The 24,295-nt window shown below is 43.1% G+C and overlaps 1 protein-coding gene across 2 annotated transcripts in view; it reads right to left on the bottom strand.

Annotated features, from left to right (window-relative positions):
• The window catches only part of tcf7l1a (transcription factor 7 like 1a), a 28,086-nt gene extending 14,265 nt beyond the window's left edge, over positions 1-13,821 (bottom strand). Inside the window, exons 1-4 of one of the 2 annotated variants that reach the window (XM_048259184.1) lie at positions 13,395-13,821; positions 13,005-13,278; positions 12,824-12,896; positions 12,598-12,725 (exon numbers count right to left, since the gene is read on the bottom strand). In XM_048259184.1, coding sequence (XP_048115141.1) covers positions 12,598-12,725; positions 12,824-12,896; positions 13,005-13,190 — 387 coding nt within the window. In that variant the 5' untranslated portion in view covers positions 13,191-13,278; positions 13,395-13,821. Of the gene's footprint in view, positions 1-12,597; positions 12,726-12,823; positions 12,897-13,004 lie in introns of both variants that reach the window. The other variant, XM_048259185.1, reaches the window with a different exon arrangement.
• Between the last annotated feature and the right edge of the window lie 10,474 nt (positions 13,822-24,295).

The raw sequence follows: 24,295 nt of genomic DNA, 5'->3' as shown, positions 1-24,295 counted from the left end.
AAGGAAACGGAGCAGCTCCAAGGCCAGTGGCGAGATTAAATACCTGTCAGAATCTCACACAGCTCCACTGAAGCGCTGGAATCTCAAAAACTGGTCGCGATAACCCAGCGCGTATCAAATCACTACATCAGCATACTGAACATACTGAATCTCCGGTTAAAACATGCAAGCCAACAGGTCCGGCTTTGTTCGCCACTCAGAATACCACACAATGGCCCTGACAGAACCTGTATGGAGATCGTCATCAGCCATTATGTCTTCACAAATCTGCAAACAGCCGTGGCTTTTTCTAAGGACCATCCCTTGCTCTGGGAAAACAAAACCACAATGATAAGTCCCGAGTCACAGCTTATGAGTGAGTGTGTGACATTATCATCACACCACGGGCTTTACCGGACCTGCCTCACCTCTGAATGAGCTCAAGTTGTCAAGGCCGCTGTCGGGTGGAGCCAAGTGGGTCATATCAATCACTCGCAGTAAGCCTAAAAACCACCCCGCACAATTCCATTCCTTTTTTTGCAACCGCTACCGCCGTTACCACCACCCTTTACACACACACACACACACACACACACACCTAACAACAACAAACACAAAAGATATACAGACAGCTCTGCAACAACAAGGGAGAGCACAATGATCACAATGGAGATTCAGGACACCCCCCCCTCACACCACATGAGCAGTTTGCGGCACACAAAGGCCTGGAGATTACTTACATGTATGCCTACGGGGCAGGCTCAAACAGACTGGCACAGAGAGGGGCTGGCCTCACCTGGCTTTTTTTTTATTTATGCGCCTGACACCTCTCGCTGGTCTTTTCTCAGGCAGCCGGCGGGGTGGACACAATGGACCACCGGTGGTTTCCAGCCCTCCCCTCACCCCAGGCCGCCCATTCAGGCCCATTGTTTGTTTAGCGCTGGGAGAGTTTCCGATAATTAAGTAAACAATTCCTCGGCAAACGACACCCGTCGCTGTGCTAATTGGAAATTAATATGATGGGAGAGAGGGGGACAGGGGAGTTTTCCTGAGCCGGCATTCCTGGCCTTGGGCTACGAGGGGGCAAAAAGAGCAGGGGAGGGGGGGGAACTCTTTCCCATCTCGCATTGATGCCGAATGGAGTCAGAGTGCAAAACAACAAAAACAGCCCTTATGAGGAGCGTGCAGCGTTGCACACATGCATAACAAAGCTAGCAAAAGCACTCTGCATGTCAGTATATCAGAGGTCAGGCTTTTTGAAGGGAGAGTTCACTTGTATGGGTTATGCTGGTATTAGTAAGTGGGGCCTTCTTAATGAGGCAACAAGTAAAGCCTCCATGAAATGCCCACAAATCTCCTATTGACAAATATAATCACATTAGCCGTAAAGTGAGGGAAAATCCTGAGTTCATCTGACTAAGATCCAAGTGGTCAGATGAATACTGGGATTAACTGCATGTTGCAGCAAAAGAACATAAAAGTAAGTCTTTGTTTCACTAGCAACTTCACAGTATAAGACCACAAAGTACAAAGGAACCCTATTCTACAGAGAGAGAGAGCGAGAGAGAGAGAGAGAGAGAGAGAGAGAGAGAGAGAGAAGAGAGAGAGAGAGAAAGAGAGGTTCCACGCATGGGTTTCTCTTGCATGGAAGGCACACTTAGAGCATGATCAATGACTGACATCTAAATAAATCACTGGTGACAGGGGACTTGGGGGATGAGTGGCGGTAAATGCCGTGGCTGTGTCCTTTCCTGCAGTCCGCGTCTCTGGCCGGCGAGAGAAGGGTAAACTCACAGACATTTGTGTGTTAAAGTGGCCCTCACTCCCAGCCTTTGGGCTTCACAGAAGACCCTGTTTCACTATCAAAAAGAGACTCATGACTGACGGTCTCTCTTCCCCCACCTCCACCCTACACCCCCCCACCCCCACCCCCACCCCCACCCAAGTTCCCTTGGATACCATTGTGACCTCACTGATAACATGGCTCCTTCATTCACAGCCCAGCAAAAGAACTGGTTCAAAGGTCAGCCATCCCGAGAGCAAGGGGTTTCCATGGCATTGTGGCCCATTTAGGATGAGCGCAGGGCCCCTTGGCGCGTTCTTATTCATCAAATAGCTCGTAATGTAAAGGTCTTCAGAAAAGGAGAGAGAGGAGAATACCCCCCAGTTAAAAAGCCCAAAGCCCCCAAATCCCAGGAGGCAAAGCAGAGATTTTCTTCCCGTAAAACAGAATTACAGTACTGATTCCAGTCTGGAGTATAACCCACAAGCACAGGCCATTGGGGCTTATTCTATGTGCAATAGCATCAAATTTCTAAAGAGAAATTCAATCATGGAGACAAATAAATACAGCCTAACATCACTTTTAAAAGAAGTAAGTGAGTCACTAATCCTCCTGAATACGTGATCTATTCTCATGTATACACTTCTAGACAGACTGAAAACATTCGACACACCAATGCACACATATACAGACAGCAATAGAAAGGGAGAGAAAGGGGGAGAATTTAAGAATAAGAGCGCTATTGTGCAGTAAGACAAAACGGTAGGTCAAATAAAACCGAACACATAATTAGGACCACAAGAAAGCAATAAGGTGCCTGGAAAGAGTTCTGTTTTCCTGCGCAAGGAAAATGCAGCCATCCTCCTTAAAGTCAATTACAAGTCAGTTATGCGGTTTCCAGTATTTTGGTATCTGGTTACAGCTCTGGAACAGAGAGCTGTGCATAGGTTAACTACGCATTGCATAGACTCATACCTCCCCAGCCTCAAACCTGAAATGTACAAATGCATCAGTCCACCAAACTACACATTGTCTTTGTACATTTGCGTCTTTTAAAAAAAATAGCATGGGTTTTTTTAAGGGGCTTTGCCTTTTTTGTCATTTGTGGCTGTGAATGTAACAATGGTCTGGTATGGGATGTGATTAAAAAAAATGTCATCTTTCAAAAAATAATTTAAACATGTGTATAAAGACCACATTTTATGAGGAAAAGGCACTTTTTAAGAAGACAAGGAAACAACAGAAAGCCTTAGAAGCCTCATACTAATGCAAAGCATAATGAAAACAAAGGGCTTATTGTGTTCTGTAGACACCCCAACCCACACACACACACACACACACACACACACACACACACACACACACACACACACACACGCACAAGCATACGCACACACACAAACACTCTCATACATACACACACACACACACACACACACACACACACACACACACACCCCTGAACCCCCCTGTGCAGTCCACTCACAGCAAATAAAACAAGCCTAACTGACGACCACAACACCCCAAACGCAGCACTCCCAGCCCTAGCTGAGGGGTTAAAGGGAGAACTCTACATGACACATCAGTAGGACTCCAGTGACCTTCGGAGACTACTGGATTTGGCCCAGCCTTATGACAGCATTTTGGTTTATCGTTTTTCCATTACAGCCTGATGCAGGCACAAAACAGCCATGACAGACCACAGTGGTCCAGAAGGGCAAGAGGACAGCACAGTGCAGAGGAGACATGGACGTTAATTCCAACACACTGAATACTCATCAACATATGTCCGAAATGTCTGCTCAAATTAAAGATGATACTAGATGTCCACTGAATACAGGAATAATTCTCTTCCTGGTGAACTACATGGCTCTGAAACCAGAAATGAATAACTCCTCCAAATGTGGGCCAGTTTTTTAAAGTGATTATGAGGACCTGCAATACATTTGCAAAAAGAACACTAAACAATAGTGAAGGATTGCAAATAGTATTGCCAAGGAAAAGAAGGCTATTAAGAGAGCACAAAGATTAGCAAAATCACGTTCTTTCAAGGGATTCTTGGTTTACACTAGCAGTAATATGAGAGGGTACTTTAGAGTGACCAGAATGGGGAAGAACAATGTATACAACCAATGTTCAGATTTTAATCTTGGATTAAATAGATATTGGCATAAAGGTTTTGATTCAAATAGATTCAAGGGCCGAGTTGTCCTAGTGTCAACAATATGGAAATGCATTACGTCAGAACCCACAACCCAGAGAGGAATCTAGTTATCTTTATACACTTATGCTTATCTGTTTTAAAAAAGAATGAGAAGAATTTGACCCACAGTTTCGTGTCACTGTCCAACTGCACCCTGTGGTACAAGGACTGAAATGTCACTCCCATGAAATGTCACTCGAATGAAAAACCAAAAACCACTACATCCAAAATACACAAGGATCTCTAACAGATTTCTCTTATATACACTGTCGTTCAGAAGTTTGGGGTCTTTAAGAAATTTCCATTCCACTCCATTATAGACAGAATACCAGATGAGATCAGTTGCATTGTTTTTTAATCAGGGCAGCAGTTTTCAGATCACATTATGTGCTTACACAATTGCAAAAGGGTTCTTCAATGTTTTCTCATTTAGCCTTTTAAAATGATATCAGATTAGTAAACAGAATGTGCCTTTGGAAGTGTGTACCTATGATGGATTGCAACATAACAGCTACACCCTGAATCCCCAAAAAAAAAACACCTCGTCAAACCAGTTCCCTCCTGCAAACAATTAGTGTCTACCCAAGGACTGTTAAAAGTGTGGATGCAAGTGTGAGTATGAGGTTGCGCATGTTTGACTGCAGAAGGAGCTCAGGAGTGAAGACGTGGGGAAAAGAGGAGGTGGAGGGAGAGGGAGAGAGGGGAGTGTGAGTGTGTGAGTACATAGGGGTGAGAGAAAGGCGGGCGGGCGGCGGGGGGGGCTTGGAGTGCAATTATTGTGGGAATTTATGGTCTGAGAAACAATTTATAAATCATGGCGTATGGGGCTAACACAACCCAGATTTGACTGTTTGCAGCTGGAAGTGGGGGCTCTGCAGATGAGCATAGTTAAGAGCAGTGTGGCCTGGGCTGTGATTGCGGTTTTCACAAGGTTGGGGTAGAAGAGGGAACCGTGTCAGATAGATGGTACCGTGGTCCTGACAAACTGAGCTCCTTTCAGATATCCAGCTCTGCAGAGAATTGTTTACAATTGTTCACAAGATGTGTCAAACTTAAACAACATGTACACTGGCGCCACCGCTGCAAATTGAAAACATGAATATTTAATCAAACTAGGCTGTTTCTTCCCAGAACTGCGTATTTGCAATAGAGGGGGAGAAAAAAAAACTGATATCAACGTCTTAAAAAACAAGGAGAGTTCTGTTTCTTCAGGCACATCCAGAGGGGGGGGGGGGGATGAAAATGTCGATGTGAGAGGACAAAAATTTTGAACAGCCTCACTCCCCAGTAAGGGGAAAAAGGCCCTCTCCTGCTCAGCCCATCACAATGAAGCACTCATCTGGAGAAATGGGGAAGAGCTCTGGGGGTTTTCACAAGGCCTCCACTGCGCCTCTGGGCCACGGCTGCAGCTGTGAATGGGGAGGGGTGCTTCATGCCTTGACCGACACGACCCAGCTGGATAAGAAATACACTCGCACTAAACTCGGGTGGGGGGAGGAGTTGGGGGGGGGGGCGGTTTTTTTAAAAAGAGGAAAAAACAGAGCTACACTACAACACAAGGCCTACTTTTCTACTGAATACACATCATGTGACAATAGAATCGCTCAAAGTCTCCAAATGCACGGCTCCATCGGTGGTCAAAATAAGGGCTTCTCCCAGTCTGAGGCAGAACAGGCCCCCCGATGACACACAATGCTGTGCTCCTGACCAATCATGCTGGCCGAGCTTTTGTGCCAGCAGTTATGTCACTTCCACTTCACCAATCTGAATGTACAGGACTCAGGCCAGTGAATGAAAGTCTGTTAAGGGGAAAACTGGAGCGTTTTTTCCCTGTTTTGCTTTTTTTTGTTCCGCTTTTCTAATTAATCATTACGCCTTCGAACGCACTTTCTGTTAGGGACCAGGGAGAAGCTCTGTGAGTATGAGTGTGAGTGTGTGTGTGTGTGTGTGTGTGTGTGTGTGTGTGTGTGTGTGTGTGTGTGTGTGTGTGTGTGTGTGTGTGGAAGGATGGAGAAGTGAGCAGAGGGAGGGGCGGTGGGTTGCGTCTGTTTTGTGCAAGCTGTCTGACAGCTTAGAGTGAGCCCTAATGGAGAACTCGTACAGGGGGAGCTGGGAAAAGGCCACCAACCCGCGCGAGAGAGAGACCGCGATGACCCCCCCCCTTCAAGAATCCAGAAGCTTTGGTGCCCACTCATCTGTGAGTCACGTCAACAGGCCCTGAACCCTAACCTTTCACCCCGAGTCTGAAACAATGCTCTGAGGTGTCCCCCTATGTCCCAACTGAGTGGGGCTTGTCAAACCTGTTTCTGCAACAAAGTCTAAAAAAAAATGGTCACAATGAAACCCTTAAAAAAATAAACACAAAACTCGAGAATTGTGACGAACGATATTCTAAATCACTTCAACAAGAGGGGGGCCTGAGGGTTTTTCTGCGTCAGGATCTTTACATTTGGCATGGCTCATTACGAATGTTTTACAGTATCTGAAACGATCCTAAATGGAGGGGATTAGGAGATTGGCGGAGCGAAAAAGGGAAGTATTCTCTGGGCCAAGCAGCGCTGCCCTCCGTCACCACCCTCCAGGCTTTTGTTGGGCCTTTCAGGCTATACTGAACCGCTGAAAGGCCCCTTTCATGCTCACTCCCATACACTCCCTGTCGCCCCGGCCAAGAGTCACTATAGAACGTCCCTCATTTCACATGAGAACCGGGACGGCCAGCCCACCCCCAGATCCTGCCCACAAAGGGGGCTCTCCACTGCTGGCCTCTTAAGACAGTGCATGGGCCTGATCGGCCCACCACCAGGCACACAACATGTCAATAACGTCACCAAAAAACACGGAAATGGCTGGGGGTATTAGGAGGGACTGGGTGCATGTCATGCATCTATGTTCAGGTTCTCTAACAGCAAAAACACAAATTTGCTGCGCTGCTCCACAGCATCCAAGACAATACTGCAAGACCGTTAGTAAAAATAGAAATGCAAGACGGAAATAGAGGCTCTTCATTTTCAGCACATCAGATTTCATTGAACCAATTCAAGGCTTATTTTTTTTTCTTTAAATAGAAAACTAAATGTTATAAAGTAAATAAGGCCAGAGAAGTTCAAGCCAGCTGCCATATTGTATGTTCTTAAGCAGAACACACACAGAGTGGGTGAAGACAAAGTGAGAGCAGGCCACAAAGCAAACCTTCAGCTTTTTTGTTCTGTTTTGTTTGGATATCTCAAGGTGCAGTGAGCAGGGCCAGTCCTTTCACATTATCGTCACAAAGAGAGACAGACGAGGTCTGAAAGTCCAACAGTAGCCGAGGGAAAGCTGGTTAAATAGGATCATCTAGCATCCACCCGCATGCAGGAGGAAACGCTCCTCGCCGTCTTTATTAGACCCAAGCATTTCAATGGCAGGGCCGGCTGAAAACAAGCATAGCTCCATTTAACTTGAAAAGACGAGGAAGAACAATCCCCTGAAAGAATCTGCATGTCGAGTTGGCAGGTTCGCGCTCTTTGGCCTTACTTACTCTCAAAGAATAATAAAAGAATATCTTGATTGTCAGTACAAGCTGACGACTGGTGAGCTCAAGTCTCTCTCAACAAGAAAATCTTGATTATGTCTGATGATATCAGGTGTCCTTCAGCCCTTTCTCGACTTGGCATGGCATGGCGAGGCAGAAGACAGAGCCCATCTTTGTCAGGGCACAAGAGGTGCAGACGAGATAACAGTGGCACAGGCTTTGCGGACTGGAAGGCCGCCAAGCAGACAAAAAACATCTGCTGATGGACACTTGCCCATCCCTTGCCCACCTGGCACCTACAACGTCAACCCACCCCTACTACCCCTCCCCTCGCCCCCTCCGATCGCCCACTCACCCTCCTTCCCCTCCACTCCCGCCCTCCCTCCCTCCAAGCGTCCTGCTCCACTTTTTCCCACACACCCACACCCCCAACCCAAAGCCCCCCCCAGAGGCCCCAGGAAGCTCTGACTGTGAGGCTATAACTGAAAACAGCTGTTAAAAATACCAGACTGATGAAGCCTGAAGCCCCATTCACCCCCCACTCCCCCCTTCTCACCCTCCAACTCCACTTTATCCCCTGCACAATCAGGTTTTATTAGTATGGATTGATGCATGAAGTCAGTATGTGGCTTCGAACGCCAAGTGTTGCCATGTTCTCTGGAGGGGAATGATAAACAGCACCAATACACATGCAACCACACATGAAGACAGGAAGAAGAAGAGGGGGGAAAAACACTTGTGCAGAAAAATAGTGGAGGAGGCCCAGCCCCATCTCTATCATCTGCCAACACAAAAAGCCTTATCAATAGAGAATGAGGTCAGAGGCTCGGCCCTCATTCACACGTGGGGGCTGAACTAACACAGAGACTTCAGCGAGGCTCCAGTCAGCTTTCCTCTAAAGAAAACACAGCCATGTTCCTTACAATGCTGCCAACTGCTGAACCATTCTGCAAATGCACTCACAGAAGTTTGCTCCCTACAACAAACATTTACTTATATCCCATTCCAGATTTGTGTGTGAGTGTGTGTGTGCTTTTTTTCCTGCATGAGGAGCATTGCTTTGAGTTCACAGCCTTGAGTATGACAAGCGAATGCAGGGATCAAAACTAAGCCAAACCACAAAATACAGCCTTTCAAATTCCTCCATGGATCTACAACCCACCATGATGGATTGTTTTTCACTTTTCTTTTGAATCTTTTAATGAAGCAAATCTGAGGTCAAACGTTCAGCTAATTTAACATTAGTGTGCTGTTGAACAATAGTGGGTCTCGCCATGCAATTCTGCAGGAACTCTTCCTGCACAAACTACAGTAGACCATGTTTCAGGGTAGCACGATTTCCAAGATGAAGTTTAATCGTCGGGTGATATTTTCTCCTTTCCCTTCTCGATTCTGACCACCATATCGTATCAAACTCCAAAACACAACCACAATCTACAAAACATATCCAACTCTTTTATATCCACTGTGGGTACACTGAGACAGTACACTGAAAGCTAATCAATCAAGTTGTTTTCAAGACTCACAAAGGATTAAGAACAAACATTCCACAATAGAATGTCTGCAATGACGCAACAGAAAATATGGTTTGCAATATTAACTTGGGCTTGTGTTTCTAATTAAACCATGGAGATGTGCATAAATCTCCAACTAATATGATGATAGAATATGAACAAACAATTTAATGTGAAAGACAAAATTGCATGTGTGTCTTTCTATCTTTCCCCTTACATTTTTGCCTATGCTCCATATGTGCATATGCCATATGTTCTTATGTATAGCTGGCTAACCAGATGTGGAATTAAGGGCATCAATGGCTAAATGGTGTTAAAATAAAAAGAAATAAAAAGAAGGTCAAATGCCTTCAAATTAATTTGGATTTGTTGAGTTTGGCTTTACAGGCAAAAAAATCCCTTCCCATAACACATTAAACCTGGATAAAAATGTAAAGCTATGTTTACTTGGTCATTTGTACAAACATTCATGCACTAGCTTTTAGGTTTCCTTTACCGTCTTGCAGTGCGAGAATGTTGCCCTAACTTAAAGGCCTGGACAATGTCCCCTCTGTGGCTGAGGTGGAGGGGGGCACTCCCTCCCTCCCTGCCTCTCTCCACCCCACCCTTCTCCGAGTGCTGAGTGTGTGGAAAAGGCCCGGCCTGTTGACAGGACCGCTCTCCTGAGCACTGTTTGTTTATGTAAAATGAGGCCCTCTAGTACGCAGGACAATTCCGCTGTTTACTTTATATTGTCTCGGAGGTCTTAAAATACCATAGCAGTGTATGGAGTTGGAGAGAAAGAGAGGGGGGGGGGAGGACTTGAGAATGAGGAGAGAGAGAGAAAGAATGAGAGAGAGAGAGAGAGAAAGAGAGAGAGAGAGAGAGAGAGAGAGAGAGAGAGAGAAAGAGAGTGAGTCGTGAGCCAAAGAACAACTACATGTTCCAACAGAATTACTATGCAATCGCTCTTCATTTCACTGTCACTGAAGCCACTCATTCCAATCAGAGCACTTCATTCCAATAACATTGCAAGATTATTACAGTTAATGCTTGGCTCCTCGGTGAAACAAACTGTTCATAACAAAACAAAGGTGAATGAAAGGCCAAACAAACACTACTTCACCAGATGAGGGCAAATATCTATGGCTATTTCACTTAAAGGTCATCTAACAGGATAAATTGTGACTAAACTTAAGTTTTACAAATTGCACATACTAATCCCTGCTAAGCTTTCCTCAGAACATTCAAACGTGCCTTCTTGTATTTGTATTTTGAGGCCCATCCCTGTGTGTTGCTCAGCAACTTAGTAAGCTGTGAAACCATAGCAATTAAGAAGCCTATAGTGGTCATGGTGATATGCAATGAAAAGTCATAATGTCTGCTAACTAATGTTGTAAATAAATGAATGCATGAGGTCACCTCCCTCTACACTTTGACAACAGCTTTTTTTGAACAAGGATGTCTTGATGTACGTATATGAAGGAGCATGCCACTCCCAACATTATGGTTTCAAAAAATCTGTGTGAAACAGGTCCCCACAGCGCTTTATCAGTCAAAAATAGATGAAACGGAGTGCGATGCAGAAGTAAAAAAAATGCTGGATCTGCATGTGCTAAAAGAGGACAGTGAGAGAGTGAAAGAACTCCCTCAGCAGTTATTACCATAACCTGGGGTTATGGCTAGCATTATAAAACTATCAGGAGACCCATGCTCTTTGACCAGCAGGCTACTGTACGTGGTGTAATAGCTGAATAAATGGACACATGGTGTTTCAAAAATATTTGCTATGGTTTTATCTCCTGTCAGTCAAAGGTGTCCCAGTATCACTATATCACTGTTATGTGAGGAGGCTGATGACACTATCAGCACTTAGACTGTTTTCAACTCTGGGCACTAACATGGGGGAAACAGACAAGACCTGGAGAACCCTTTTCAACTGCAGGTTATGTTTATGTTCTGTATTGAGTGCCAAGGAGTACTATAAACATTTTTTGTTATGGTTCAGTAGCATTGCATGTTTACCTCACGAAAAGACCAAGTGGCGCTTCAAGAACTTGCTCGCTCAAATGTTTAAACACAACCTTTCCATTGTACAATGAGAAAGATGTGGTTTATGTTGTTGCTTCTGGCTTTCCCTGACATCAGAGCCGGGTTTGCAGAGGGACAAGTAGAAAGCAATCACCTTGCTAAGGGTTTCAGCAAGCTAACTTATTCTCAGATCTGTAACAAACATCCACTCACCCCGAGAGGCTTTTACTGCCAACCATTTCTGTGCTAATACACATTCAATAGTAAAGAGTTAATACTATAGCTTCCCATGTTGCTTGATGATGTTAAAAATAAAGACTGTAACAAACTTTTAACCCCTATACATCATCATCTACACAATTACTACCAAACCATAATGAATGCTTGGCAAATATAATAGCACTCCTACTTATCAAACAATTGCATTCAATCAACATGTGAACCATTCTTGCTTAGATGCACTTTTTAACACAACCAAGTTAGCAAAAAGGATTAATTTCAGTGGTCAGGATTGATTTAGAATGCTCCAGCATCTGTGGAACTATATTTCATGAGGAAAATATAAGATTAATGCATGCTAAATATACTTTGCACTGTCACCAAGCCCAGATGTCTGACCTTGAGAGCAATAAAGCAGTTCACTCCCAATCAGGACCAACAATGGCCCTCTGGATAACTGGTGAGTGTCCTGCCAGAATTCTGGACATCATTTGTGTTTTTCAAATGAGGCATTACATTGCAAATTACACTCATGTACGCACACATGTAGCCTACACATGTTGGCCAAAAGTTTCTATAACAATAACAATGTTTATTAAAAAAAAAACAATACGCTAATCACAGAGAAACTTGGTCTGGAAACGGACACATTGTCCAATCAGAGAATTACAGTTTAATTGAAAATCTATACCAAGACCTCCACACGATTGACGAAGTCAATCTACCCACTGAAACGTGATAATTCACAACACTGCAATCATCCTCACAAGGAGCAACATTGTAGCGCGCAGAAACAAAAGCCTACTAGACGCATTCCAGTTTCCACAGGATGGATGAATCATATCTGTCTGGACTTGTCACCAGCGCAAGGCTCTGCCTATTCGTCTTGTTATCACAATAATAGCGGATTGTTAATTGTGGCTGCATGGGACGTTGTAGGAAACACTCGTGCTTAACACCTATTTTGACTTCAGCGAGAGAAACAGTCAGACAAAAACTTCTCTATAATAACTTTAAAAAACAAACAGGAGTAATGCGATACGAGACATGTGCATATTTCAACAAGTGACATGGGGATCATTAGTCTTTAAACCTCTCCAAAATATATTATGTCCATTTTCGTTTACACGTTGTCCAAATGTTGGCGCCTACCAACTCAAAAACAACAGCATGTCGCGTTGAGGTTTATGTCACCTCGAAGAAACAAAGGACTGCTCCTAAGAGGCCACTTGAAGGGAATATGGCGCACAGCTTGGCGCTACATTGACAACTTTTTATCGCTTGGCTGAAGAGCATGTCTGACAGCGGCTGTAAATATCCACTTAAAATCGCTGGAGTGTTACTGAGTTAGAAAATGACAGTAATAACCGACACTCACCGTCCTTGCACTTGGTGACAGGGATCCGTTGGAAATGTATGGGTTGGTGAGGTCTGGGATCATTAAAAACGGATAGCCATGGTAAGGGTGGCCCTTAAAAAAGCCTCCATCTTGCTGTCTTCTCAAAGCTATAGGGACAGTAAACATATTAATAGTAAGGTGAGACAGATAAGTTAAGGCACAACATCGAACTAAATGTAACAAGTGATCATAGTAAGAGTATTACCTTCTGCCAAGTACTCTCTGTGCTTCTCGTAACTTTCTAGCTCCGGTCTGGGCAGTGGGCGCCTGTCCGTTTGCTGATGCACACAAAACAACGGGAAATTATGATACCACAATACACTCGGATTTCTAATATTTCTGTAGAACTAGGTTATGTTATGATGTTGTCCCTGCAATAATCTTACCTCGGAATCAGATGAGCTGCTGGTGTTTTCTGACTCATTCACAAGAGAGGACTTCACGTCGTCCAAGTCCCTCTCCGACGATACATTTTCAGATATTTTCTCCTCCTGTTCGCCCTCGTCTTTAAATGATATAAGTTCGTCATTTGCCCCGAGATCATCTCCTCCACCACCATTAAGCTGTGGCATTTTGAAATGAGGCAATCCGAACTTTTATATGGAGTTCTCGAAATGTTATGATCCGTATTGAAAAGCTCCAAAAATCGGTATCCCAAACCTACAGATTCAAAATTCCACACACGATCATTTTAAACCACAAAATGAATACCAATGAAGGCCTAGCTATGACTTTCTAACACCTTAATCTTGTATTTACTAGTTTAGACAACATACGGAGTTGTGCCTCGGTGTTCTTCTTTAGGAGGTAGTTTGGAATCTACGCGCTTTGAAAGACCGAGCAAGTAAAAAGTCATCCTTCGAAATCCATACGAGCGTCTCGATCGGGCACCTCTGCAAAAGCAGATATCTCCTCCGAAAAGTTTTCTGCTCGTCTGGTGTGCTGCCGCAAGTCTTGGCGTTCCTGTCCAGAAAGTTTCAGTGTTGCTGTGCTCCACTCATTTACTTGTTGATTCACATGGAATCTGCATGACCGACGGATACATCCAGAATCTCAAGCCCTGTTTTCAGGATGCCGATCCATTTTAACGCTTTTAAGATTCTGCTTGTTAAATTTCCACAAGGTTTGTTTTTTGTCTTGAGGAAAAATAGCCCCTTTGACCTAGGGGTAAGAAAGGGGCTGTAAGTGTACTTGGTTAGCTGAAATGAAGTGGAAGGAAGAGGCCCCCTCATTAGAATACAGGGGAGGAGTTAGAGTTGAAAACTGACGCTCCATTCACCACTGACAAACTAGCCATACCCTTAAAGGCACAGGCACACCTCAGAAACCACGTCTATGACTACGATAACAAATCAACAAAACATCACAAATGGTTTCTGTCATAATGATTATGCATTATTGATAGGTCTGTATATTACCAACTACAACAAATATAATATCTCCAGGCTGCAACAAATTATAATGCTTATGTGTAAAACGATTTTCCAGGCTACACTGTAGGCTATGATAATCCAATAAGTTTGATATTCTCCAGGACAGTAGGTTTTAAGGCTGTAGTTAACCCACCGCTGATGTTTCAAACCACATGGCTGAAACATAAGTCTGAATGTTCTGTTCTCCATCCCCCCCTACCCCCTGACACACACACACACACACACACACACACACACACACACACTTACACAACTCTCTCCCTCCCTCTCGCCCAACATGCGTGCTGCAGCGCTGTCTGTTCCAGGCCCCCTCTGACCTCTGTTTGTCTGCAGACACTGGCATCTCTGCCACCTCCTGTGTCTGGATGCTCCTCACCGTGGGGATAATAATGAGACCACTGCCGTCTAATTGCACGTTGGTCTGCGGAGCCTGAACAATGGGAATGGCTGCTGCGGCTTGCCCTCACCAAGCACCCTCTCTAGCCCACGGGGGCACAACAGGGACCATGCCCTGACCATCCGCGTCCATCTGCTTAAAGAAGTTATCAGCAGCATTGTACACCTCACATTGGGATTTGACGATCCGGCAGGAGCACATTGATCTAAAAGCTCATCATGGACAAGGTGCCTGATTTGCTATGTCTTTTACCTAAGAGAAAATGAACACAAAGAATGGCTCTAAGACACTAGTGTGCTCTGAAGTAGGAGAGTAATGATCTCAGCCCATTTGTGTCTCCTCTGTCCCTGCCCCCATCCCTCACATTCCCCTTCTATTGTTAGATGTCATCATGAATTAATTGTTTGGTCTTGATCTTTGCACTCATTGAATTCCCTCTGGTATAATTCCATTCATCCCTCTTTAACAGGGAGCTTGATGAGAGGTCTGAGAAAAGTTTCGGACAATAGAAGATGACTCAAACTCACTGATGTAGTTCTCCTGCAAAGATCCCTGTGCAGCTTCCAGCCACACCAAAGTGTTTAAGTGGCTAAACTATTGCTGTCAAATAGTTATATAATTAGTCATGATGTAACATCTTTTCACTTTTAATAATTGCTTGATAATTGCATTAATTTAAAGAGCAAGTTCCACAATGATTTACATGTGAATTGTGCATTCTTCTCTGTGCTGTGGTGTGCAAAATGCCACTCTTTCACATCTCATTTTTTGGTTTGTTTGTTTTCTTTTTTGTTTTTACACGAGAAAACTGATTTATGATTAACCATAGGATCTGAAATAATCATGATTTTTATTGATACCTGTTATTCACACTTGTGCTTCATATTTTAGAGAAGTGCATAGGAAACTTGGGTTGATATATAACTCAACCTTACCCACAGCAGAAAAAAATGAATATCAGGGAAGGGGGGAGTAAGAGAGAGAGGTATGAGGAGGGAATGCATTATTCATGTGTTGATATATTAAATCATATGAAAGATTAATTATTGACATGTTGACTTTGTGGTTATCTATAACATGGGAATTTCACCCACCATTTCCTCCCCTGTTGGTCACAGATAAATAACATATCCACCAGTCTTCAAACCAGGCCTCCCCCAACAAAATTATGAATAAATGACGAAGAGAACACATCAATAAAACAGCACTTATGCGAACAGGTGCATGTTAAAAACAGTTCCACTCTTCCACTTCTGTAATAAAGAAGATTCATGAACAGACTGATGACTGGCGCACCTCCAGAATATAATATATACAGACTGTCGAGTGCCCTCTAGCAACATGGATGTCGTTAACCTAAAGGGGGAAAAAATGCAAGTGATTTCTGTTGGTGCACAATAAGAAATATGGACAGCATATCTTATTTTTGCTTTTTTTAGATGGAGGCACACTGTTGTGTTTAAGGTTTGTGGCTGTTGTTTTTCTCATGCTTGCCCTGCATTGTTTTGGTTCAAGCAGAGCCTGTAGCTAACAGGAAGAGCGCTATATGCTGGTTTTCGCTGGGTTAACCACAAATACCGATTGCGCCAGATCAAAGGTGAAGCAAAAGTGTTGAGGCTTTACTCTGTGAAGTAGCACTTCTCTCCCTCGCCAGCCTCCGAAGCATCCCCCATAACAGCTTGGCACATATACACGTTGTCGGCCTTGTTCCAGGGACGACTTGGAAAAGCAACCCTTTCTCTCTAATCATCAGAAGCAAGAGGACGTCTGCCACAGCACACATGAATATTGCATTACCTGCCATTTCTGACTCTCTCCTTCTCCCTACCCTACTTTCACCAAGATGAAATGAGCATTCACGCTTGTGAGGCTGAAGCAAAGCACTTCTGTGTGTCTAGTGGAATATAATATTTATTTTATTTTCCCTGAAATTTTGAGGAAAATCAGTTTCTGTGTAAAACAAGGACAGACATGACAGAGGACGGCAAACTTTCCCATGCCACCTCCTATGAGTAAATCAGGAGTGAGATGAGGAACTGGCGATTGCTGTTACACTGAAACAAGGCTTTCTCCTTCCTTAAAGTGTGAAAGGTCAGTTCTCAGTCCTGAACGGGCTTTTTTGCTGCTGCTTTCTCACACACTCTTCACTTCTTCACAGACTTGGCAGATGGTTTTCTTTCAGATATGAAACCCCAGTATTGACTCACTACTCACTAATAACAGACACCATTTTTCCCAGCCTTTTTGTTTTTTTACGAAGTTATACCAAGTGAGGAAGATATGAATTTACCAGTTGTGAGCAGGCAGCAATTGGCCTCCTATTGATTGTTGATGGCTTGTCAGCAGGACACCAATGGACTGTCAATCCTAGATCTCCATGGGCCTCATTAAACCCTCACTAGTTCAATGTGAGTGTGTCGGCTGAATTTGCATGCATTTGAGTGTGTGTGTGTATGAGTGTGTGCATGTGCATGCATGTGTTTGTGTTTTTAACAGTAGAGTAACAGAGAGAGAAAGTGTATTTGTGTTGTAGATGTAATGTGTGTGTGTGTGTGTGTGTGTGTGTGTGTGTGTGTGTGTGTGTGTGTGTGTGTGTGTGTGTGTGTGCACATATACCAGCTACACATTCAAACAGACTCACTTATACCTGTCGAGTCTAGGTAGCCGAGGGGCTTTCTCATTGGGCCTCAGGTTTTGACTATACAGTGCTACTAAAGGGTCCTTCTTATCTGTCTGAGCAGGACACACCACACACGAGATCATCCGTCACACTCTTCGACAGCCACTATACCATCTGAAACTGGACAGAGTGTAAACACGCTGTATATGTGATAAAATACAGCAGTCTGCTGTAAGCGTATGCACGTGCTCTGGATTTGTTCCTGTGCATAGCCTCCCAATTGACATAATTACCTTCACGTTCATGGGAGCCAGAGAGAGGCCCCCAGACTAGCTCCAATGTATAATTAACACAATAAAACTTTCAGCAGCTCGTGGGAGCAGGCACATTTTATAAGAGCGCCATAAATAATGGATTGTAGTTTCACCTGAACAGGACATTAAAAAACCCTGGGCTGTAAAATTTATGAAAAACAGACAGGATGCCAAAGGATTTTTTACTCATCACATCTGTACATGTTTTTGTTAGCTAAAGAGGAAAATGTGTAAGTTGACTAAAGAAACACTTGGGTAATGTATGTGTCGTGTCTCTGTGTGTGTGTGTGTGTGTGTGTGTGTGTGTGTGTGTGTGTGTGTGTGTGAGAGAGAGAGAGATGTGGAGCGCTACTGTACTTGGAAAAGAGCTGGACGGGGGGGCTTTGTGGGTGAACAGTATTTTTTTAATTTGGGTAACTCCTCTCTATGTTGCTACAGCTTCAGGGATTTATTATAGGAAGATCACTGACAAACTAATCCAATGTATAGACCTTTGCACTTCTCTGTTTCTTTGATCCCTCTGGTCAACTTCTGTTTGACCAAAACAGTAAAACTGCTTGGGGCTAGATTTTTAGATGAAGGCAAATGTATAATTTACTCAAGTCCAGTTGTCAGTTCCCCCTTTACTCTTTTTCTGTTCCTCCCTGTCTACTTGTACCAACGTAACTTGTTTCACCACATGTATACTAGGTTTACTTCAGAGGGCATGTGCATAAAACTGAATTCCCATAATATGCCCCAGAAAGCTTTACTTAAATGAGTTGTTGAGGTCTTGCTTATCCGTATTAATATCAGCACTCAAATTGTCAGATGTTTTTTACACCTCAGTGCATTTTGCAAATCCCATGTACCATGGGGTACCAAGCCAGAAAACAGGTCACCTGAGAATCCACATTTCTCAAATGCATCTTGTATAAATGGAATTTTGTAATTTTGTTAAACTGTATGTTATAAAATAGTGATTGCAGAAGTCTCATATTCATTTCAGTGTCATTTTCAAATGTTTTAAACACAATGTCTGAAAGTCTGGGAAATAGGATCATCATAATTGGCTTAGGATAGGTGGGTAAAGTCCACATTAGTGGCACAAAGTAGATTAAAACCATTCCATTTAAAAGAATTGGGTTAGGATATCCCATCAGCAAACTCTGCACGCACACACACACACACATATACACAGTACACACACACACACACACACACACATGCAGAGAGGTATACAAAGCCCACAGGTAGGGTTCTATGTTCTGTCATGTGAGGCTATTTTGTGGAATTTCAGCTCCAAACAATTTTCTTTAAAACCAAGGTCTCCAGCAGATGGACTGTACGATGTATGATATTTGCTTTGAAAATATATGCAAATAACACTGTCTTTTCTCACTTTACAAGCAAAGTAAAAAGACAAAGCGCTGGTTGGACCCATCATTCCTGTTTGACTCCAACACTCAAAGATGAATGTTTGATTCCTCATGAGGTTTAACAGCACATTTCCCTCATAAATGTCGCCTGAGTGCATATACATGTGTTCTTCTCATAGATTTCAGCTCTGTGCACTCAGCCCAGTCTTTATGTTGGATCAGATGGTTGGTTAGTCTGCCAGGAGACTTCATCCTGGAGAAGGGAAGCCACATTCACTCTGAGTGACTCAGACATCAGGTGTTTGTCTGTGTGTGTGTGTGTGTGTGTATTTACAATGCAAAATAACTTCTTCACTCTGCATGGGAAACATGGAAGAGCAGTGGCTTCTGTTGCAGGGGACTGCTGCTACTGCCCATAGACACGCACTGCAGTTTGCACTATATGTGAATTCCACATGCAACAAAAACTATGTGCAGCCAGCTGGCGGTAACCCGACCCAGAGTGAGCTTATCTGTGCTGGCATCTGCGCCACTTCCTCCAGCCATGGCTCTGCTGGGGAAGAATTCTTCCTTTGTCTCAGTCTATGAGGGCCCTATGTGAATCCAGTCTCCTCCATCCAAGATATCTTCATTAACGTCTCCTCAAATATGCCCTGTTGATGTTCAGCCTGGTAAATATTGTGCATGTATTGTTAAGGTGCACTGATGTGCTGTGGTTATTGTTTTGGGAGGTAGTTTGAGCAGAGTCTGCTACAGGTGGCTGGGCCAAGCCATAACAACCATAATGGGCCTTTATCATAACATGATGAAGTGGTGTCTACCTTACTATAAATTACACGTATCATCTGTCACCCTCAGCATTCAGTTTTACAAAGCAAGAGGGAAAACAAGTGAAAGAGAACTATGGGATATGACTCCAAATATTAAGTTGTAAAAATAGTAAGTAAGGGTACTGTAAGCAATGCATTGAAATTATTTTTTCTCACTTTCTTTGTTTAGTTTCACCTTTTTGCTCACTTTTTATTGGAGCAGTAAGGAACAGAGTCTAACAATCACTTTTTATGTGCTGCCTTGTAAAAGTTTGTAACATAAAATTACAGCATAACCAACAGTGAACATCTATATCTGTTGCTACTTACTCCCTTTTTCTGTGCGCACCACATTTTTGGGTGTGGACCCGACTTCAACATTATTTAATGTTTTTCTCGCAGGCCCTAATAAAAACACTTAATAAGTCAAGGGAAAACATTTTGCAAGGGCCAACTCAAGATTATATCATTTTCTGTTATTTTTAGCACCAAGAAGGAAGGCGTTGTGTGTGTAAGAACGCAGTTTTGCTAAAACCCAACCAGCCAAAGAAAAACAGGATAATTTCTGGCTTGTGTTCGTGATACACTATGGAATTATACTAGTGAGCGAGGAGGAGAGGAGAAGAGATTAGTGTATGAGAGGACTTTGCTGATTTCATGGTGTGTTTGGTCCCTCTCAGCTCATTTATGTTAAATGCAGTGTTGCGTTGCATAGCCCGCTTTTCTGCTCCGACATCTTGAAGAGTTAAATGTCAGAAAATCGCTTTTTAAAGATTAATATGATGTAGAGGTAGCTGATAGAATTAAATGGATTAATAATTAACATTTGAGGCCAGACAGCTATGACAGACAACGGGCCAGACTCATTCCTAGCTTTTGACTCCTCTTGCAAACATGTCTTTCACATATATCTGATGCCTGACATTCTTGCAATGCTCCTGAGGCATTTTCAAGTTTCCACAACATTGCGCAAACATTGTAGAGGGTATCAGTATGGAGTACCTGCCCTGGGGAACATGAGGGATTAATCTTGATGATAGCTCCAATCAGTGATGTGTTCCTAAACCTTAACAAGCAGCAGCCTCCTCCAATGTCAATCTCACCCTGTCAGAGGGCTGGGTATATCCGTCTCAGTAACTGAGTCAAAATAGCACTGACTCTCCTGGTCTCCTGATCAATTCTGTTGAGTGACATCAGTTTATTAAGAATATTTGTTTTTTGCATTGTTGCATATAGTATGACAATATCTTGTGGGTAGGCAGTGTTTTTTAAATTATTATTATTGCTGTAGTGTGTTGGCTTCAAATACAGTAGGGTGGCACTTTTCAAAAATCCCTCACACCAAAAACACCTCATGGAATATACCATCTGTTAAAATAAGTAAAATAAACTCTCACACTTACTCCTGGGCAGTAGGCAATCCATTAGCATAAAGCAAATGGAAGGGACTGTCCAGCTATGACTTCCCTCTTGACAATACTTTTTGCAGCTGCAGTTGGCTCTTATACACAAACTGACACAGCTGGTTAAGAGCTGTGTGAGAGGGGAATGTTAATCCACAGATTTTTTTTTTCCTCCTGTCTCAAAACCCCTGAACTTTTGAGGAGGAGCAACTGTTACAAAATGACTATTTAAAAAAAAAAGTTCACTAAAAGTAAAAGGAAAGACTCATTCTGGCTGATTTCTTGTGATCCTTTTCATGAGTGTGAATAGTTTGATGTGTGCACAGTATTGCAACAGAATGCATCATGATCCTGATGGTTTTCAACTCAATTTCAGGTGAAGTTTCAAACCCTCATGAATAAGGAGTGGAATTCTCCTTCATCTCGGATTCCTGTCATCAGTCTTGAGGAGAGACAATACAAGTCAGCAGAAGTCTTATTTGTTTGACTGAATGATAAATGTCCCATGTGTGCCTTGTCACGGAGGGGAGTAGTAAAGCCTAATGGGGTCGTGTTGATGTTGAGTTCAGGGGTTCTGGAAAAATCTGAGACAAGTTCAGTGATTCAGCCCTTATTCCACACTTCAGCCAGTGAAAAGGTGCAGCCACTGAAATTGCAAAAGGACTATAGACCAAGGGCCACAGGATTTGAGTAGAATTTCAGTGAACTAAACTACTTTTGACTGCCATTATAAAATTCATCTGCTCAACATTTTAAGACCATTAAACTAAAAGTGTCCATTCCCAGCTTATTCTGATCATCGCTTGCTGTGTCATTTTGTAAGGGAATTTGTGTCAAACTCACTCCCACAGTGACGGCTTTGCATTTACAATTATAATTATCTTGAGATCGCTTTTACATTGACCAGGAGAATGTTAATTAGTGTTAAAAAATCAAGACATTACCACTAACCTCCCATGACATAGTCCATAAAAGCTCAGTCTTGGAGTTTAATTTTGGGTGTGCTCCGGGAAGTTGATATGAATGCACAAATTTTAGTCATGACTTCTCTGGACGTTTGGGGATTCTTTTTTTTGTCCACCAGCTTGTGCATGGTTTAAAAATGGTAAATGATGCATAAAAGATGGGAAGCCCATCCTCTTCACAATCTTCTTGATATCAGCTTAATAGCGCCAAGTTCCATTGGGATGTTTATTTTTCATTGCTTCAGTTTATTTCTATACCAGTAATGGGTAGGAAGCCTGATTCAAAAATGAAAAAAAAAAATATGTTTGTGGGAAAGCGCTTTCTTACTTTTTTCCAGGGAAGTCAGTGCTTTGTGGTGCTCACAGACACACAAAGAAACACCAGACCAAGACAGAAAAAACCCCCTATGCAAACAGGCAAATAGAAAAAGTTGTGTGGGCAATCAGGAAGTGTATTATTCTGATTATGAGGGGACTGACCACTCCCATGGCTACCTTTGAAATAGTTCACGGAGGGGGTTAAATATTGAAAGTACAGAACTGTAAAAGTAATACAGGCGTAATTCCATATCATTAATGCAGCAATACAAAATTCCATGATGGTACATGTATTGCCTTCCACACAATCCTAAACTCATGTTGGTTTAAAGCACCCTTGGGCCCTCAAAGAGGTAAGTAAGGGACAAATGGCAATTAGTAAGAGTAACTTTCACATATTATCAGATTATAAAATATGATTCAGGATAACATTTTAAGGGTATTTAGTTAGGCCTATTCACTAGGTAGTTGACTGAAAACACAGCTAGTTTCTGTTTAAATGTATCAGCTAAACCATAAATTGTGCAGCTTGAGCCTAATAATTCATCATTGAAGAACAGTAGATGAGCGGTAGCTTAACAGTAAAACGGTGTGTGTGTGTGTGTGTGTGTGTGTGTGTGTGTGTGTGTGTGTGTGTGTGTGTGTGTGTGTGTGTTGGCATGAAGAGGAACTTCTGTCTACTGCATATGGTAACAAATGGTTGCTGTCTTGAGGGAGGATAAGGTATTTTGGCACAGGGCCAATTTATACACAGGATCCCCTCTCTCCCCTTCCCCTTCCAAGCCGGCCTGTGTTTCTGGCAGAGCTGTTGGGCATGTCTATCATTGTCTGTTCAGGACCCATCTCCCCATCAATCCCTTGACCACCACCACATACCCCCACCCCCACCCCCACCTAAAGGCCACAGGAAGTAGGGGCAGGAGCAGGGGGATTACTGGATGGATCCTACTGCTACATGTGCATGTGTAATGACCGAGAGACGGTAAGAGGGTGGTTTGGTGGGGGTGGGGTAGGGTTGGAGGTAAGAGGCCCTATGCAGAGACGCCTTGTCTGCCATATCGTTCTGCTGTAAGGCACATGCTCTGAAATCAGCCCTCCACATCAGCTCCAATGATATAACAGGCAGGAACATCGATTATGTTTTCATTTAAAACTATTTCTTGAATGATCTCGTAAATCACAGCAGACAACCAAAGAAGTTGACCTGGTATATTTTTGCGGACTTTGGTGACCCCAAATCGCCACTGACCCTGTGTTGGCTGGAGACAGCTTTCAATTTCGCAGGCTATTTTTAATATCTCGTTTTCTGGCTTGTAATTCCAGACAGTGTTTGTTGAGCTGTGGCATATATCAGGAGAGGAGGAAATCCCTCTTTTGTTCCTCAAGGAAACAGAAATGAAGGGTAGAGGCGGAAGGATGTGTCATGGTATTTCAAACAGCTGGGGAGGGCCTGCCAATCCTTTGGTGATAAACCTGTTTGGACAGGGACAACTTGAGCTGTCAAAACTAAAAAAAAAAAAAAAAACAATATTGGGATCCAAGAAAAGTACCCCCAAAAAAAAAAACACGTTTTCAAGTTCTTCCAATATCTGTTGCTAAGTAAAAACAAATAGACTCCTTGGCTTTTAATTTAGATATGTGTAAGATTTTCTTTTCATTTGTTTAAAAAAACTTTTTTCTTCAGCCTCTTTGTCATGCATTGGGGGTCGTTAGATTGTTAAACAGTGGTGGATGAGGCCAGCTTTCCACTGCTAAGCACTTACTGCATTAGAAGAGGAGAAGGGGGCTGTGCCGTCTAATTGCCACCATGTCAAACTCCTCAGGGAACCCACTGGCGTAATCCTGCTGACTACAATAGACACAGCCCGGGCCACCGGTGTTAAGGGAGGGCAGGTTTAATTTGGCCTCCCCGTGAGCTAGCCTCTAGGACTCTCACTGTAGGCCTATGGACACCCGTTCAAAAGGAACACAGAGATCAGAACTAATTTATCACTATATTTTTGATGTATTTTTCATGCGATGTGTTTTGAATTATTTAACGCAAACGTGTGGTAATGTTT

This window comes from Alosa alosa, chromosome 12 (genome assembly GCF_017589495.1).
Source record: "Alosa alosa isolate M-15738 ecotype Scorff River chromosome 12, AALO_Geno_1.1, whole genome shotgun sequence".
In the NCBI taxonomy this organism is placed as follows: Eukaryota; Metazoa; Chordata; class Actinopteri; order Clupeiformes; family Clupeidae; genus Alosa; species Alosa alosa.
Note: the sequence above shows the minus strand (reverse complement) of the source record. Positions and strands in the feature narration are given on the sequence as shown.